General features: G+C 38.9%; 1 protein-coding gene across 1 annotated transcript; it reads right to left on the bottom strand.

The window, feature by feature from the left end:
* Positions 1–13,389: 13,389 nt before the first annotated feature.
* Positions 13,390–15,260, bottom strand: LOC126600227 (phenylacetaldehyde oxime monooxygenase CYP71AN24-like). The gene is made up of 2 exons (XM_050266793.1): positions 14,281–15,260; positions 13,390–14,178 (listed from the first exon to the last, which is right to left on the bottom strand). Exons 1-2 carry the CDS (start codon positions 15,217–15,219, stop codon positions 13,558–13,560), a joined length of 1,560 nt encoding a protein of 519 aa, XP_050122750.1. The 5' UTR covers positions 15,220–15,260; the 3' UTR covers positions 13,390–13,557.
* Positions 15,261–18,243: the final 2,983 nt, after the last annotated feature.

Genomic DNA, 18,243 nt, shown 5'->3' with positions numbered 1-18,243 from the left:
AACTACTTCAACGTTCATCATTAAAGAACCCATTTGAAAATGGTATTTTGGGATTCAAGAGAAGTGGCTACCATGTTAATAGTAGAACCAAAAGCTCGAACCAAGCAAGAAGAAAAACAATGAGTCACTTTCCCCAACTAGCAGTATCTCTTGGGAGCTATTGTAGTGTTTAATTCACCTCTCCATTTTTTCTTAGTTGCAAATTTCTAGCCAAACAAGGCCAAAGTTGGTGGAAAGAAGAAGGATTCTCAAGTGATTAACCTAAAAACCAAATGAGAGCACACACCTTTTGAGAGAAGTGTAAATTCTACATGTGCTTAAGCCACACGACAAGTGAACACAACGCGTCCTCAAAAGTCAAAATAGTTCGTGGATGATACCCTCAAAATATTTGGGTAATGAACTTATATACATATCGTTAGAAAGAACTACTAGAGTACGATATGATGCCTATGAATTGTAGCAAGGTAATATGAGGTGGCTAATCATTTCTATGTAAAGATAGTGATAGGTGATGCAATTTGCTGACCACCTGCACTACAACCTTAATCAAACTTTTACTAAGAGATGGCTCAACCTCAAGGCCACATGCAACTCTTCTTGATAAGTTTGGTGAGCTTGTGAAAAGATTATGCTCCTAACGTTCATGTTCGAAACGATATGAACTAGGCGCACACTTTCGCCGAATCGATCGATTGTGAATTCCTCACTGATTGAGCGAGAAACTAGGTCGAAAAGGCTAAAAGAACACTCGAGAATTTAAAGGTCAAAACAAGTCCATCAAAACTAGAGTACAAGTTATCTGGATTTGAATACACAACTCTCATGCTTGAGTCATACAAGTACCTAGCTTGACCGTTAAGGATTTTTAACCGTACAAGATCTAATGTCACACACCTGATAACATCACTTGTCACACAACTTCGTCCGACATCTCATGAAATAATTGGATGTTTTGAACCTCCTGACAAATTTATATAATTTCAGTAGATTCAACATTTCAGCTTTTCCAATCCAATACGGTCTCACTGGAATAATTGTTTGATTAGGTTCGAATGATCAAGCTTAGCTTTGGGTGAAAGGTAGTAGAAAGCATCAGTACGACTGTATGATCCAGTTTTACATTGAGGGACGAACAAGCAAATGAAGGTGAAGATACAGAAATAGAAGTCACTGTTTATGATTATTTGGTTAAACATCGCAATAAGGTTGACTAGTTTCTTAGCCAAAAAGGACATAGGTCTAAGCTCAAAGAATAATTAAGAACTGCTAATAAGATTTGACGAGGCCAAAGAAATTTCATAATTCATAATACTTTGTAAGAGTTGTTTCAAAGTTCAAAATTAAACATAGAACCTCTGAATCAACAGAATGACGAAAAAGAAAAATACAAAGCAGCCTACGTATGCATGCAGTAGCATGATTGGCTACCTTAAAGTGATGCCCTTAAGCAAACCAAAGCTTAATGAGTCCAGAGAGTTCAGAGTAAAGCTCAATCGTCTTACAATGATGAATATGGTGGAGTCTCAAGCCATTGCATTGAAAATTACAAGGCGGAACAGCTAGTGGATAAGAGTACTGGTCAGCTGGACTACAAACAAAAGGCTAAGATCACCTTTACCAAAAAGTACGTAGACAAAGAGCTAGGGTTTACAGCCAAGTACCAGACCCATGTGAAGTTCAAGGAGTCTGTTTATCCAAACAAGACTAGATCTTCATTATCCAAGTCTAACTATAACAACAACAAGAATCGCAACTCCTTTTGGAAATTAGTGGTAGTAATGTCTGTTACTGAAGAGTCTCCCAGGAAAAGTATTTAACATAAACGAAGTCAATGCTTGAAGAATTTGGTGTGAAGCTAACTGTCGATGGTTAGGGAACTTGACTTCATCGTTGGAGTAAGCAAGAAAGTTATCAATAGAACAATCGTCAAGAATTGCTCTAAAGATTCACATGAATTTTCTTAGAGGAAACAAGTCCAAGAACATTGATTCACTCCCACCAAACCACCACTTACTAAATGTCATCACAACTAGCGTTTACTCGCTTTCTCTAATACGCACTTCGAATGTTTCGAGTAATTTCCAAAGAGATATGACTCTGCCTGCCATTCCTAGGGAACACATGTTGCAGAGTATCGATCCGATGTTGAAAGTTGTTCAACAAACTAATTCTTCACCAATGAGGTACAATCCCAACACAAATTTTCTTCTTCTTCTATAAGATGTGACTATTCATGCAATATAAGGGTTGTAGAATCATGCCGAAAGACAACAAATCTAAAAGCCGTGACATCCAAATGATGTCCTGACAGACACACTATTGCAATAATAAAATATCATGAGTATGCTCTAAACAAACCACGCTTTGATACCAATTTGACATGCCCCGATCCCGATCTCTCACGGACATTGGGATGGTCACGTGTTGGTCGATACCTGAAGGTGATGAAAGCCATTTATTGAATGCAAATGTTGAGAACAAGAAATAAATAAGACTTATAAATTTAAATATAATGAATATGCATTTAAGGAACGTGTTCAGAGCACACATCTAATCTAGAACACTAAAAGAAATAATATAAACATTGAATGAACAAGGAATGGGTCCTACAACGAAAGGACTCGTAGATGCTGATGTAGAAGTGCCTTGACGCTGGGATTGTACGCCTCGATTCTAAATTATGAGGGGGCGCAAAACAAACATGAGTGGAGCAAGTTTATATATATATATATAATACTGAAATGATTATCAACATACTAACCCCCAAAGTTTTATGAAAACTAATAGCATAATATATAGCAGGTTTTTTTCGAAAACCCTTGCATGCCATAAATCTTTCATAAATCATATCTCGTATATAGTGTGCTAGATAATGGTATCAGTATTAGTAACTCTTCTCTCAGAACACTTCCTTGACAAGTACCAATCGCTCATAGGCTCCTACAGCACCCAACTCGAAGGTTAATAATAGGGACCACTAGATACGCACAAAACCACTGAAAATAAGCTTTCCTAACATAGGTACATATATCTCAAAAGCTTTATAGTATAAAGTCATCCATCATCTATACTATAAGGAAGTGTGTGAAAACATGTTCTAAATAGTATATCGTCATCCATCAGATATCCTACAAAGAACATGGGTTCGATAGAAAATATGGTATTCCAAAATAAGCTCAGTATAGCATGATAATCAGTTTCTTATAAAACGTAGTCATTAAATCATGATTTTCATGTATGCATTTCTACTATTAAAACATGCATTTTAGAAGGGGTCCACTCACAGATACTTCGCCGCTGAAGAGCCACAAAAACTACCGAAGACGGAAACGCCACAATACATGCACCTAAGCACATAAATGATCCAATTAATAAACTATAGTATAACAATTGAATTTGGGGAAACGAACATCAAAAACGGATCCAAGACATCAAAATCAGTCTAGGAAGGGTCCCGAACGAAAACCCGAAAAAAAGTCAAAAAGTCAGGGTTGACCGTTGACCGGTCAAAATCACAATCAACGTTGACTGTCGACTGGGTCAACGGTTAGACCGGGTCAAAGTCAACGGTTCTAGGTCAAAGGTATTGGGTTGGACCGGGTTAGGCCTAAGAGGTTTGGATCCAATAGGTTTTAGGGTTTAAAAGGAATTGGGCTTGAAAGCCCGGCCCAATGCCTTTAGGTTTTTATAAAGATAAATAAATAAATAAAAATAATTGGGTTGGGCTTGGGTAATCTGGCCTAAGGCCTAGACTTAACAGGATTTGGGTTTGGGGTAATTGGGCTGGGTCTCCGCCTAAATAGGTCTGGGTTTCAGGGCAAACGGGTTGGGTTAGCCCGTTTTCAGGCCAAGCTTTTGGCCGGTTTCTGGGTTGATTTTCCAAGGCTCATAACTTATTCATTACTCAACCAAATCGAGTGATTCAAAAACAAAAGTTGTAGTACTCAACGAGAGGAAGAGATTGGTGCCTTGCACGATGGCTAACGCGCCGTACTCTAGCCGGAAAATGCTTTGAAAGTTGCAGTGCATGTCGAAAATTTTGGAAAAGCTACTCCGAGCTATTTTCTATGATGCACGCGCATACACAACTTAAAACAAGCTTCGATTTACTCCTAAAACACAACCAAAGAGTTTTTAGAAGCTTACCAACGTCAAAAAAATTACAAAAACATCGGGGAAGATGATGAATAGTGAAAACATTGCCAAAGGGTTCCTCGGCTTGTCACGAAGTTTTCAAAGCTTCTCTTTCCACGTGGTGGTGATTTGTGGTTCTTGTTTGTGTGTGTGATTCAAAGAAGGGAGAGGGAGAGAAAGAGAGTTGATAGTTTTAGAGAGGGAGAAATGGGGTCATGGGTCTAACAAGAAGAGAAAGAAAGGGGGCCAGGTAAAGGGAAACCAAAAAGGAAAAAGGGCTCTACGTGGCACACACATTGAGATCCAAAAACAATATTTTTTTTTTAAATCGGGGGTGGGGTTTTACATTTTGTCTCACATAAGAACACTATAATGGGATCTTGAGCATAAAGTAGACGTTGGAGCGCATGAACTGCTCGGAGGTTCCTAAGCCCCTGGCAGTTCTAACTTAAACAACTCAATGCTGACAACAGGGTTAAACCAAGTCAACCTCCGTCGATGAACTAACCATCTCCGAGTTATCCAACAATCTCCTTCAACCCCTATTCCTTGATACCCCGACCTTGTCTTCTCGTACCAACCTTTTCCCAAGCTCAGGGAGTGGACCACCTACCAGTGGTCTAGTGTTAGATTGAGTTGTGCCCAAATGGACAACACCCGCTGCTTTCCCTCTTCTATGCTTCTTTCTCTTAGCCTTCGGGTTATGCACAATGATGGGCATTAGATTAAATGGAGCAGGTCCTAGCCCTGGCCACTCACACCCATCATACGATAGACCTAGCCCATTTTGAACAATGCTAACCTCTTGAATCCATTTATCCACACGTTCACCCAACATCGACACCGTTTCACCATGGGGTCCAGTGTCAACCACCTCTGTCGTACCCAAAAGGATGTTGCTCTCTCCCGTGTCATTACCTGGTAGACTTAGTACTAGTTTGGTACTGAGGTGCTTTTATAAAAAGTGGGTATAAAAAAAAGTTGAACTCAAAAAGGTGTTTGGTAAACACTTAAAAACAACTTATTTTCACAGTTTTGAGTGAAAAAAAAGCTGAAAATGTGAAGCAGCAAAAATGAGCTTATTCTCACAGCACAGCCCTTAGAGGGCTGGTTTGGTATTACTGTGCTTTGAAAAAAAATTGCTTTTGATGTGCTGTGAGAATAAGCTCATTTTTGCTACTTCACATTTTCAGTTTTTTTTTTTCACAAAAAACTGTGAAAATAAGTTGTTTTTAAGTGTTTACCAAACACCTTTTTGAGCTTAGCTTTTTTTATACCCATTTTTTATAAAAGTACCTCAGTACCAAATCAGTACTAAGCATGTTTTCATGTCAAATTTTCAGTAAGAATATCTCGTGACTGTACGTAGTATAAGTGGTGAAGGTGTTTACACTTTTAACATAATATTATATTCTCCAAAAAAATTAGGGAGTTTTAACGAAAAGCCCACGATACTGTTCACTTTAACGAAAAACCACATTTTTACACTAAAAAGTCAAACATGCTACTATTCACTTTACCCTTTATTTTGTCCTTATCATTAAAACTCAAAGTTTTCAAGCCCTTTTCATTAGTTTTCCTAAAAAATTATTAGTCAAAATTTATTTTTATTTCCATGCATGCACTTTATTTAATAATAATGAGTTGGGATTAGTCATCTTAACTCTTATTTATGACAGTCGAATGTGGATTAGTCATCTTAACTCTTATTTACGGCTTAAATTTCATTGTATTGCATAACTAAAATATATATATAAGATACAATCCTTGTTCTATAAGGAAACAATAAGCAATAAAGGACACACATATATCCTTCCTAATAATAGGATTCCTAATATTTACAACATATTTACATACCCTTTAATTACTACTCACGACAACACTCCCTCTCAAGTTGAGCATAGATATCACACATGCCCAACTTGACAAGTGAGTCACTAAAAGATCTACTACACACGGCATGAGTGAGGATATATGCAAGCAACTCTTCGGAGTTCACAAACGGTATTAACACAATCTTCTTCTCAAGCTTTTCCTTAATAAAATGATGATCAACCTCCACATGCTTTGTTCTGTCATGTTGTACCGGGTTCTCTGTAGTCTCCCCTGCGGATTTATTATCACAATACAAGCTTATGGCCTCTTTTGCTTTGAAACCTAGACCCCAAAGTAACTTACGTAACCAAAGAACTTTATATACTCCTTGTGCCATACCTCTAAATTCGGCCTCAGCTGAAGACTTTGACACCACATTTTGCTTCTTGCTCCTCCAAGTAACTAGATTTCCGCCAATAAACGTAAAGTATCCAGAAGTAGAGCGCCTATCAGTCACATCATCTGCCCAATCAGCATCAGTAAATCCCTCAATCCTTAGATGACCAGAATTTTTATACAAAATTCCTTTTCCCGAAGCCAACTTCAGATAAGCTAAAATTCGCATAACAGCTGCCATATGATCCATACTCGGTGAGTGCATAAATTGACTCACTACACTTATTGCATAGGCTATATCCGGACGAGTATGAGCTAAATAAATTAGTCTTCCTACCAGCCTCTGATATCTGCCTTTATCTACTGGTTCTTGATCCAGATAAATTCCCAAGTAATGTTTCTCCACAATAGAAGTATCCACGAGTTTACACCCAAGCATACTTGTTTCCTTCAATAAATCCAGAACATATTTTCGTTGAGACAAGAAAATACCTTTGGATGAACGAACAACTTCAACTCCAAGAAAAAACTTTAAGTCACTTAAACGCTTCATCTCAAACTCAGCAGAAAGATTTTTCTCCAGTTTGACAATCTCATCTGAATCATCACCTGCTACTATCATATCATCTACATAAATAATCAAGGCTGTTACTTTACCATTTCTCTGCTTCATAAATAAAGTATGATCAGAATGACTCTGATAATACCCATTCTTTCTCATGGCCTGAGTGAACCTCCCAAACCATGCACGAGGTGACTGCTTAAGCCCATAAAGTGACTTTCGCAATCGGTACACTCCCGATTTTTCTCCATTACTATACCTTGGAGGGAAATCCATATACGTTTCTTCCTCTAAATGTCTATGAAGAAACGTATTTTTTACATCAAAATCTTTCAGTGGCCAATTCAAATTTGCAGCTAATGAGATAAGGACTCGTACCGTATTCATCTTAGCCACGGGAGAGAAAGTTTCCTGATAATCGACTCCGTATGTTTGAGTATACCCTTTCACCACCAACCTTGCTTTATACCTGTCGAGTGATCCGTCAGCCTTGTATTTAACTGTAAAAACCCATCGTCACCCAACTGGCCTTTTTCCTTTCGATAGCTCAACTACTTCCCATGTACTATTTTTCTGCAATGCCCTCATCTCTTCATCCATTACTTCGGTCCATTCTCGACTTTTCAAAGCGCCTTCTACTCGAGTTGGTACTTGAATTGAATCCACCTTATTCACCCAAGCTTGACATTCGGATGATAGGTTTTTACAGGACACAAAATTGGCTATGGGATACTTCACTTTTCCTTCCGGAGAGAACCTGTCAGGAGGTACACCACGATTTTGCCTTGGTGGAAATTTATATGTACTTATAACATCATTAGTTACATGAGTATCACTAATCCTTACCTCAGGGATATCCAGAGAAGATGTATTGGACAACGACATTGTTGAGCTAGAGAAAAAAGATGAAGCTTCGACAACAGTTGGCTAACCATCAATGCACTCCTCTTTGGCATCACCAACACACGGACTGGCAACCTCTTCTTTGGTGAAAAGCTGATGACCACTTGCAGCATGTTCGATGAAAAGTTGCTGACTACTTATAATAGGCTCGACAGGAGAACACCGAGCATCAACTGCATCACTCGGCACGGCACCGTGCACTCCCCCTAACATTGTTACCTCTTGTACATCCAACCATTCAAAAACACCATCAAGATCACAACTAGAACTCTCCCCCTTGTGATCGAAGGGTGGTGATACGAGAGCATAAAAATATTCTGACTCAGAGAAAGTCACATCCATGGTTATATACATGTGGCAAGTTGTAGGGTGGTAACACTTGTAACCTTTCTGGTGAGATGCAAAACCCATAAAGGCACATCGAAGAGCATAAGGATCCAATTTACTATGATGAATCTTGTGAATATGAACATAAGCAACGCATCCAAACACTCAACGAGTGAGAATATTGGTAGAAACAACCGAAACATGTTCCGTCAACACCTGGAGTGGAGTACGAAATTCTACAACTCGGGATGGCATGCGATTTATAACATACATGACATAGGTGATGGCGTCTGGCCAAAAAGTCTTGGGCACGGACCTACCAATAAGCAATGCACGAGCAATTTCTAAAATATGACGGTTTTTTCTCTCAACTACCCCATTTTGTTATGGGGTATACAAACACATTGTCTCATGAAGAATTCCTTGATCACAGAAAAAAGTAGATAGCTCAGAGTTAACATATTCTCCCCCATTATCAGTATAAAGAACCTTAATAACGGAGGAATATTGTGTAGCCACCATCTGAGAAAAAGAACAAATAATCATACTAACGTCACTTTTATGTTTCAATAGATAAACCCATGTCATACGAGTGCAATAATCAACAAACGTAATAAACCATTTAATTCCCGAAGTAGTACTAATAAGGGAAGGCTCCCACATATCAGAGTGTACTAGCGCAAATGGTGAAGATGTTCTATTCATACTTAGAGGGAATGAAGCACAATGACTTTTGGCTAAAATACGTACTTCACATTTCAATTCTAAATCTTCAATACCACTGAACAAATCAGGTAATATATGTTTCAAATAACCAAACGATGCATGCCCCGAACGACGATCCAATAGCAATACCTTCTGTAGATTACTATTACATGACGCATGAACCAAATTAGCTCTTCCAGGAACCACGTCATCCACATAATATAGCCCCTCTCTCTTAGTGCCACGCCCAATGATCTTCTTTGTCTGAATATCTTGAAGCAAGCAAAATGAAGGATACATTAATACAACACAATCCAATTGTTCAATGACTTGAGGTACATACAATAAGTGATGGGACAATGACGGAACCAATAAACAATTATGTAAGGGAAGATAGGGTGTAAGAGACATTGTTCCCGCTCCAACAACAGCAATAGTAGAACCATTGGCAGTTGCCACACATTTTCTATGAGGGTCTTTCATGGATTGAAAGAAAGTTCTATCATAAGTCATATGATCCGTAGCACCAGAATCTAAAATCCAACCTGTATTTGTTATTGAAATAACAATATACTGCACAACAGTCACTACACACTGCACAACACTGACAAAACAGCAAGTACGACACAATACAGATACACAATAAACCACGCAATTGCAGGCAACCACACGGCACAACACTGCAGTTCCAGCTAGGGGTGGTTCGGTATGGGATACCATACCGAAACTAGTATCCCGAATCCCAAACCGAAATTTTTTGGGACGGGAATTTAAAGACCAATCCCAAACCAAATTTTCGGGAATCCCAAATTTCGAGACAAATTGGGAATCCCAAATTGAAATATGAAATTATGAATTGTTGTTCAAATATATAATTCAAGAACACATTCATGAACTAGGAATGTCATTTCATTCACATTACCATTTAATCTAAAACTGGCATGCCTGACTGTTTTTATCAGAGTCAAAATTCAAATTAATCAAATCCCTTTTGCAGTCTGTTGAGAGACAAATGAATCAAGCCTTCTGAAATCATCAGCCATGGCAGCAGCAATAATAAAATCCAAATGAATATCAAACAGAACATGAAAAATATGCTAGGTGTAGAGCATTCTGGGTTGCAGAGCATGAATTAGAAACTACTAGCATCAATTATAAAAGAATAATATATATGTATAAATATATATATATAATAATTAATATTATATATTTTCGGTTCGGTATAGGATTCCCTAAATATCGAGAAGCCAATCCCGAATCCCGTACCGAATTTTTGGGATTGGTTCGGGATAGCATCCAGAAAATTTCGGGAATTTCAGTTTGGGAAATTTTTGGTTTGGGATCAGGATTTTTTCAGTTCGGTTCGGGCTTTTCGGGAATTTTTTCCACCCCTAGTTCTAGCAGTAGACACGCAAAACCTCACCGTATAAAAAGGAAACCCTTACACGCTGCCCCAGGACCGCATGCGGCAACAATCTTTTTTTTTGTTCTTGGTTGACAGCAGCGGCCACACTTATCTACGGATAGAAATAAGTAGCACAAACTACAGCCCACGGTACAAGAGAACAATTCACACGTTGCAAGCAGCAGCAAATCCTTTTTATTTTTTATTATTTTGGTTTTGGTCACAGATTTACATGCTGCAATCGTGCAGCAAGCAACATCAAATCTCCCTTGTTTTTTTTTTATTACTATCAAGTCTGCAATCATACAAGCACCATCAATTCACACGGCACACTATACGGCATACTCACGCCTGTAGCTCTTACACGGGCAGAACAAACACACCAATACATGGCACAATTACAAAAGCACAGCACCACTCACGGCGGCAGCAAGATCACACTGCTGCAAATCCACTATACACGGCCTGACCGATTTCTGCAACAAGCAGTGCAAGAACAAGTATACCGAACACAGCAGCAGAAGAAAATATTGTTTTACAGTTTCTAGGGTTACGAAAAATTTAGCTCTGATGCCAAATAGAATTTTACGGCTTAAATTTCATTGTATTGCATAATTGAAATATATATATACAAGTTACAATTCTTGTTCTATAAGGAAACAATAAGCAATAAAGGACACACACATATATCCTTACTAATTAAGGATTCCTAATATTTACAACATATTTACATACCCTTTAATTACTACTCACGGCAATAGTTTTCATGTCAAATTTTCAGTAAGAATATCTCCTGACTGAACGTAGTATAAGTGGTGAAGGTGTTTACGCTTTTAACATAATATTATATTCTCCAAAAAAATTATTAGTTGACACTTATTTTTATTTCCATGCATGCACTTTATTTAATAATAATGAGTTGGGATTAGTCATCTTAACTCTTATTTATGACAGACGAATGTGGATAGATTTAAAGACAAAAAAGAAGTGTAAACGTATTTATAAAAAATTGTCCTTTGATCCTAACGCTTTAATAAAATAGAAAATTGGATGGACATTTTACATATAAGTTAAATTAACACAAGGGCACTAAAGTGTGGTTTGAACACAAATTATTTGCTTAGTTTTCCGTAATTCTATTTTTTGTTGAAATTTATATATGCTTCTAATTAATTTGCACTCAAGTTCAAATTCTCATCTCTATATTTTCATATGCTAAATATGAATATAATGTAAATTATCTATTATCTTATCCTCGGTCAAAAAATAAAACAAAGAAGAGCATAATAAATTAGTAAGCATATGGAGGAGGGGATGTACTACTAGGGCGTCCAATCAAAGTCCTGCCCATTGACATCAGTTTTTTTGTTCTTAAACCTGTGAAGATTGAAGAAAGCTTGAAGAAACTTGAGTGCAGAAATTCAGAAAAGAAAGAGAGAGAGCTCGAGAGTTTTAGACTGAGAAATGCTTTTTTTTTTATTTTTTATTATCAAGTAATGTTTACAATGGTAGTTTATATAACTATCTTTCTTGCAAAGCTTGTAGTGAAAGTTAAGCTATTGAATTATATTTGAACCTCCTTATCTCAACTAACTACATGCCTAACAACTCATAACAACCTTCATATAACCATCTTTCTCGTCTATTGACGAGTGACACTAGCTTGACCTTTGATTTCTTCTTCACTTGGATCCTTGATTTTGTCTTCATTATTCTTACAAAACCTAGCTCTTCAAACATTTCATATTCGTCATTTTTAGCTTTTTTGTTCTTAAACGTACCTCCTTCAAAAGTTTCATATTTGTCATTTTTAGCTTTCAATGTAACTTCCGCACTGAAACATGCCCTAAACTGCGGCATTTCTACGCCGTGGTACCAGAACCATTATGTTTTTTCTGCATCATAAACTTTATCACACCCTCATCTACGGCAATATTAACAAACGTCATGGATGACCATAAATGACGCATGTGGATCTAGCTTTCAACAGCCTAGAACACATTATGGGAGATGTTGAAGGGGATTGATTGCTCCGTAAGATGTATTTTATGCGTCAGATGAAATTTGTAGTGCTTACTGATTTAATTCATGAACAACCTTCCACAATGGGAAGGGATCCTTTATGTGGGTCCCACACCTCCTGTTTGTGTGGTTACGGTTAAGCCACATTAATATTTTATATTATTATTCATTTTTGTCATGGCAAGTGTCTTCGCCCATGAGCGGTAGGTCTCGGGTTCGAGACTTGGGAGTAGCCTCTCCATAAATGGGGGTAAGGCTAGCCAACATTCACCTCTCTCAGACCCTGCGTAAAGCGGGAGCCTTGTGCACTGGGTACGACCTTGACCTTGACCTTGACCTTGATCTCTATAAAAAAATAATATAAAATGTTGACATGGTTTAACCGTAACCACACAAAATAGGAGGACACGAGAAGGAAGAGGGCAGAGAATCTGCCTCCCTGATATGATCCCCCAAGGTTACGTGGTATGAAGTTTTAAAATTTCCCAAAACTTGCACCATTTGAAAGTGTTAGGATGAAACAATTAATACAATCTTGTGTGTGGACATCTGATATGCACCAGTTGGTCATTTGACGTTCGATTTGGCAAATTCATCACAGTGAACGGTATTTGACTAGACGACCCTGATGACATGAATATTTTTGGTAAATTGCATGAATACTGCATCTGCCTTTCTGTCTACTACGAGAATGGAGCAGAACTACAATCGCCATCATCGTTAATTTTCACTGTACTTGCATTGACAAATGGTTACATACCAATGCTACTGCCCTATATATGAGCAAGTTCAACATTTTAAAGCCTGGTGATCGGCATGATGATATTAAAGAAGTGTGAACCTACGAGATCAAATATATAGAAGATATTAAGATCAAGGCTTAAGTGTTGGAATTTATTAGATTTATTTAGAAAATTAATTAGAGATTTATGTAGAGCGGAACGGGCTTGTAGTACTTCGATTGACGGGTTTCTACTTCAAATGTTTCCATTAAATGAAGGTTCTAATAATTTTCCCAATAAAAACTTGACCACTTGGGATTGGCCATGAGTCCTACAATTTTTTTTCCAAAAAAATGACTTTTAAAAAATTAACCCAAAGGTGGAATGGAAGTAACTAAGATGGGGGAAGTATTTATTGAGATGCCTCTGAGAACTTAGGCAAACAAGCAGCTGTTACAATTTTTAGTTTACCATATCATTTAGGCAGACAACTTCTTCAGCAAAAAACAAAAGAACAACTAGATTAAGAGCAAGTTAAAACATGAAATATCTGGATGGAGGGATCAAGGAGAGTAGGGTACCGGCACAAGAATCAGAGGAGCTTTCTTGCGGACCGTGAGCCCGTAAACTTCAGTCATGTCCAAGGCTTCAGGCAATGCGCTACCACTAGTACTAGGCACTTTCCAATCAAACCAGTACAGAATGCTGGCAAGCACCTGTTCGGCTGAAAGAACCCCAAAGGCGATTCCCGGGCACCCCCTTCTCCCAGCACCAAATGGGATGAGTTGAAAGTCCTGGCCCTTGAAATCAATGGAGCTGTCCTCGAACCTCTCCGGGATAAACTCCTCCGGCCTGTCCCATACTTCAGGGTCCCTCTGTATGGAAAATGCACTGACCATCACTCTTGTTTTCGCCGGGATATCGTAGCCTCCCAATTTTATGTCTGCGGTTGATTCACGAGGAATTAAAAGAGGAGCCGGAGGATGAAGTCTTAGGTTTTCTTTGATGACACATTTCATGTACTTCATTTGACTAAGGTCGTTCTCCTCTACCTTTGCCTTTTTTCCCACCACTCTTCTTACCTCTTCTTGGACTTTCTTCATCACTCTTGGATTTCTCACAAGCTCCGCCATTAGCCATACCATCGCAGTCGAACTAGTATCACTTCCCCCCACAAACATATCCTAAAATAAAAAAATTACAAACCCAAATCGATATCAATATGTGCGTGCGTGCCTGCGTGCGCGTGTGTGTAATGTGAGTTAGGGAGTAGGATATAAACAAACCTGTAGGAGTGCTTTGAGGTCTTCTTTAGTGAACTCGAAGTCAAGCGCGCAGTCATTTTGAATTTGGAGGAGGATATCCACAAAATCCTTCTTAATAGTCTTACCTTCTCTATCCGCCGTCTTGTGTTCATCAATCAACTGATCATAAAACTTATCAAAACGGGAAAAAATTGCTTTCAAATGCGCAATGTAGCCTCTAAGACTGTCAATCCATCTCGACGCAGGGAACATATCTCCGAAACTGAAGCTCATTACTTGCACCATCAACTCTTTCGCCGTCTCTCCAAACCAACTGCCATCTTCATCGTCAAACTTTTGTCCAAGAATAGACCTACACATTATGTTGTTGGAGGTCAATATCAGCAGCTCGCTCAGATCAATCGGAGACTCGCTGAGGCACGCTGTTTGAATCTTCTCGACCATCTCAGCAGCTTCTTCCACCCTAGCATACTGAAATTGTTGCACCCTCTTAAGGCTCAGAAGTTCAAGAACACAAATTTTCCGGACTTTTCTCCAGTAGTCCCCATAAGGAGCGAAAGCCACGTCATGGCCTTCGTAGAATAATATGCCTGGAGCCGTCATTTGGGGGCGGCTGGCGAAGACGGTATCATGAGTCTTCATGACTTCCCTCGCCATTTCTACAGATGAAACAACCAGTGTTGGAACTTTTCCAAAGTGAAATAGCATTAGAGAGCCATACTTCTTCGAGAGAGCGCGAAGAGAGCGATGTGGGAATGCGCCTAGCTGGTGTAGGTTTCCGATCAGCGGCAACTTCGGTGGAGATGGTGGTAGTTTGAGTGGTTTCCCACTTGATTTTGTGAGTGATGAAAACAAAATGTAGATAGAAAGGAAGAGAATTGAAACCAGGAGAAGACCGAAGATACTGCTCCGTTGTAGCTGCTCTTGCCACAGTTGACTCAAATGTGACAATAAAGCCATTGTTGCTGCAAGCTGGCTGGTTATCGCTTGAAATCTCAGTACTTCTTATAAACCAGTTTTTCAAGGTTTTCAGGCCATGAATATTCGAGCTTATAATTATAAATGAGAAACTACGCACTATGTTTCTACACACGTCTTTATTTTTTATTATAGGATTAAATAAAGGCTAAATTGTGAAAATTGTCTTTGAAATTTGCATAACTCCTCATTTTGGTCCTTGCGATTTCAAATCAATAGAAGTAGTCCCTGAGATTGTCCACCATTCATCATTTTGGTCATTCCGTTAAAAGCTTTGTTAAGTATCCCAGAGCTCTTGGTTGGAAGTTTGGGCAATTTTCAAAGCTTCGTAACTCAATCGTTTCTTAACCAAATTCGACCCATAATATATCAAAATGAAGATAGGAAAGTGTAGAATAAGATTATACCTATTTTTAAGCCCAATGATTTCCGGAGATGGTCGGAAAATAGCCTCAAAGTTGACTGGTCCAAGGAAAAACTGGAAAACTCGCCGAAAACTGGGTAAACTTTAAACGTTCATAACTTCTTCAATACTCAATGAAATCAAGTGATTCAAAAACAAAAATCATACTTCTCAATGAGAAGAAGAGAATGGTGCCATTTTAATGGCTAACTCGCCGTGGTTTGGCCAAAAAATGGCTCGAAAGTGGCTAACTCGAGACCAAGACAGCCACTTTCGAGCCTTTTCTGGCCAAACCACGGCGATTTAGCCACTGAAAAATGTACCATTCTCTTTGTCCCATTAAGAAGTATGATTTTCGTTTTTGAATCACTTGATTTTGTTGAGTATTGAAGAAGTTATGAACGTTTAAATTTTATCCAGTTTCCAGCGAGTTTTCTAGTTTTCCCTCGGACCAGTCAACTTTGAGGCTATTTTCCGACCACCTCCGGCAACCAAATAGGTATAATCTTATTCTACACTTTCCTATCTTCATTTTGATATATTATGGGTCGAATTTGGTTAAGATACAATTGAGTTACGAAGCTTTGAAAACCCAAACTTCCGGCCAAGAACTCCGGGACACTTAACGAAGTTTTTAATTGAATGAAGAAAATGATGGATGGTGGACAATCTCAGGTAGGGTTGGGCACAGGGCGGGCCGGGCCCAAATTTGAAGGAACCGGACCTACCCGTTTAAAAATGTAACGGGGCGGGGCGGGCAGGGTAGAGGGATTTTGAATCTAGGAACCGAACCTAACCCGGCCCGTTTTAAACGGGCAGGTTCGGGACGGGTCCACGGGTCTTTTTTTTCCCGATTTTGGGCATACTGAGATTGAAGCAGAAGGAAGAGGCGGTGGCAGTGGCCTCGTTGATGTCGTCTTCCTCGTTGAAAACTCAAATTCTCTAAGAACCCACAACAAATTCACAAAAAAAAAAAAACAAAGGGATGACCTCATTGAGGTCGTCTTCCTCATCACAGAAGATGTCGTCTTCCTCGTTGAAAACTCAAATTCTCTGAGAACCCACAACAAATTCACAAAAAAAAAACAAAGGGATGACCTCGTTGAGGTCGTCTTCCTCATCACAAAAGATGTCGTCTTCCTCGTTGAAAACTCAAATTCTCGAAGAACCCACAACAAATTCACAAAAAAAAAAAAAAAAAAACAAAGGGATGACCTCGTTAAGGTCGTCTTCCTCATCACAGAAGAGAATCAGTGAATTTAATTTGTAAGGCTTCCTCTCTTCTTCTTCATGTCTTGCCTAATATTTTATTCCTCTCAACTGAAATCCACAGATTAGCAACATCACTCACAAAACCCTAACTGCAATATAACTCACAGATACATAGACTTTTTGGGGGAAAAAAATGAAATTACAAATGCTTCTTTGTCGACCAATATGTTGGATTTCAAGTTAAGAAAAATAAATAAAATTAAAGTTTTAGCTAGGATTCTGTGAGTGAGCAGAGGCAGAACCGAACAAGCGCCGCGAAATCGGCCGATTCGAACAAGATTGGGTGGTCAGTGCTGCGCAATCTTCGTCTTCTCCGATGGTGAGGTGATGTGGTGTCGTGACTGTCATCGTTGTCGAGGGGGAGACGAGTGTGAGTCTCGGTGGCTCTGTTTGGGATTTCGAAGGAATGAAATTTGGGGGTGGGTTTTGGAGAGTGGGATGGAATCGATGGATAATGGTTTAGGGTTAGAGATTGTATATAGTTAGAAATGGGCCATCCGGGGCCCCGTTATTTCAAATCCTAGAACTTGGCCCGCCCCTTAAATCCTAGCGACCCGCCCAGCCCCGCCCCGCCCCGTTTCTATTCTCAAAAAATTGGAACTGCCCCGTACCCGCCCTGAACCTGAATTACCCGCCCCTACCCGCGGTTCCTGTACCCGTTTGCCTACCCCTAATATCAGGGACCACTTCTATTGATTTGAAATCTCATGGGCCAAAGTGATGTGTTATACAAATCTTAGAGACCATTTTTGTGATTTAACCTTAAATAAATTAAATAAAAATAACGGATATGTTTAAATAGTAGTGTATTAAGAAAGAATATATTGTATAGTTATTATTTTTCAAACAAGATACTAAATCAACGAAACTAAATAAATTAGACAAAAACAACATATTTGATCAAATAACATATGTTGATGCACAAAATCAGCGAAGACTTTGGTACAACAGAAAGTGTCAGGTTTTGTGACCTTCGCTTGGTTGCTTCGGTCACTAGTGAGGATAAGTACGTAAATGAATAGAGACAGAGAAGCAAACACAGGATGTACGTGGTTCACCCAGATTGGCTACGTCCACGGAGTAGAGGAGTTCTTATTAGTAGTGAAGGGCTTACACAAGTACAAAGGATCAAGCTCTCAATTTAGTGAGTTCTTGTGAATGATTTAACACAAAATGGCATTAGGAAATATTGTGGGGGAATGACCCCTATTTATAGAAAAACTTGTAGCTTTGTCACATTGACATGTGTCATGTTATGATTGGTTCTTGATGTTGACACGTGCTGCGCTCTGATTGGCTTCTAATCTTGACACGTGTCGAGTAGTGATTGG

Source organism: Malus sylvestris, chromosome 14 (assembly GCF_916048215.2).
Source record: "Malus sylvestris chromosome 14, drMalSylv7.2, whole genome shotgun sequence".
Classification (NCBI taxonomy): Eukaryota; Viridiplantae; Streptophyta; class Magnoliopsida; order Rosales; family Rosaceae; genus Malus; species Malus sylvestris.
The sequence above is the reverse complement of the archived record's forward strand: the minus strand, read 5'-3'. Positions and strand labels throughout refer to the sequence as shown.

Excerpts from the sequence above, each read along its gene's own strand:
- LOC126600227 (XM_050266793.1), bottom strand. The coding sequence starts at position 15,219 with ATGGCTTTATTGTCACATTTGAGTCAACTGTGGCAAGAGCAGCTACAA. Across the intron at positions 14,179-14,280 it reads ACCTCAAAGCACTCCTACAG|GATATGTTTGTGGGGGGAAG; the intron begins GTTTGTTTATAT and ends TTTTTATTTTAG.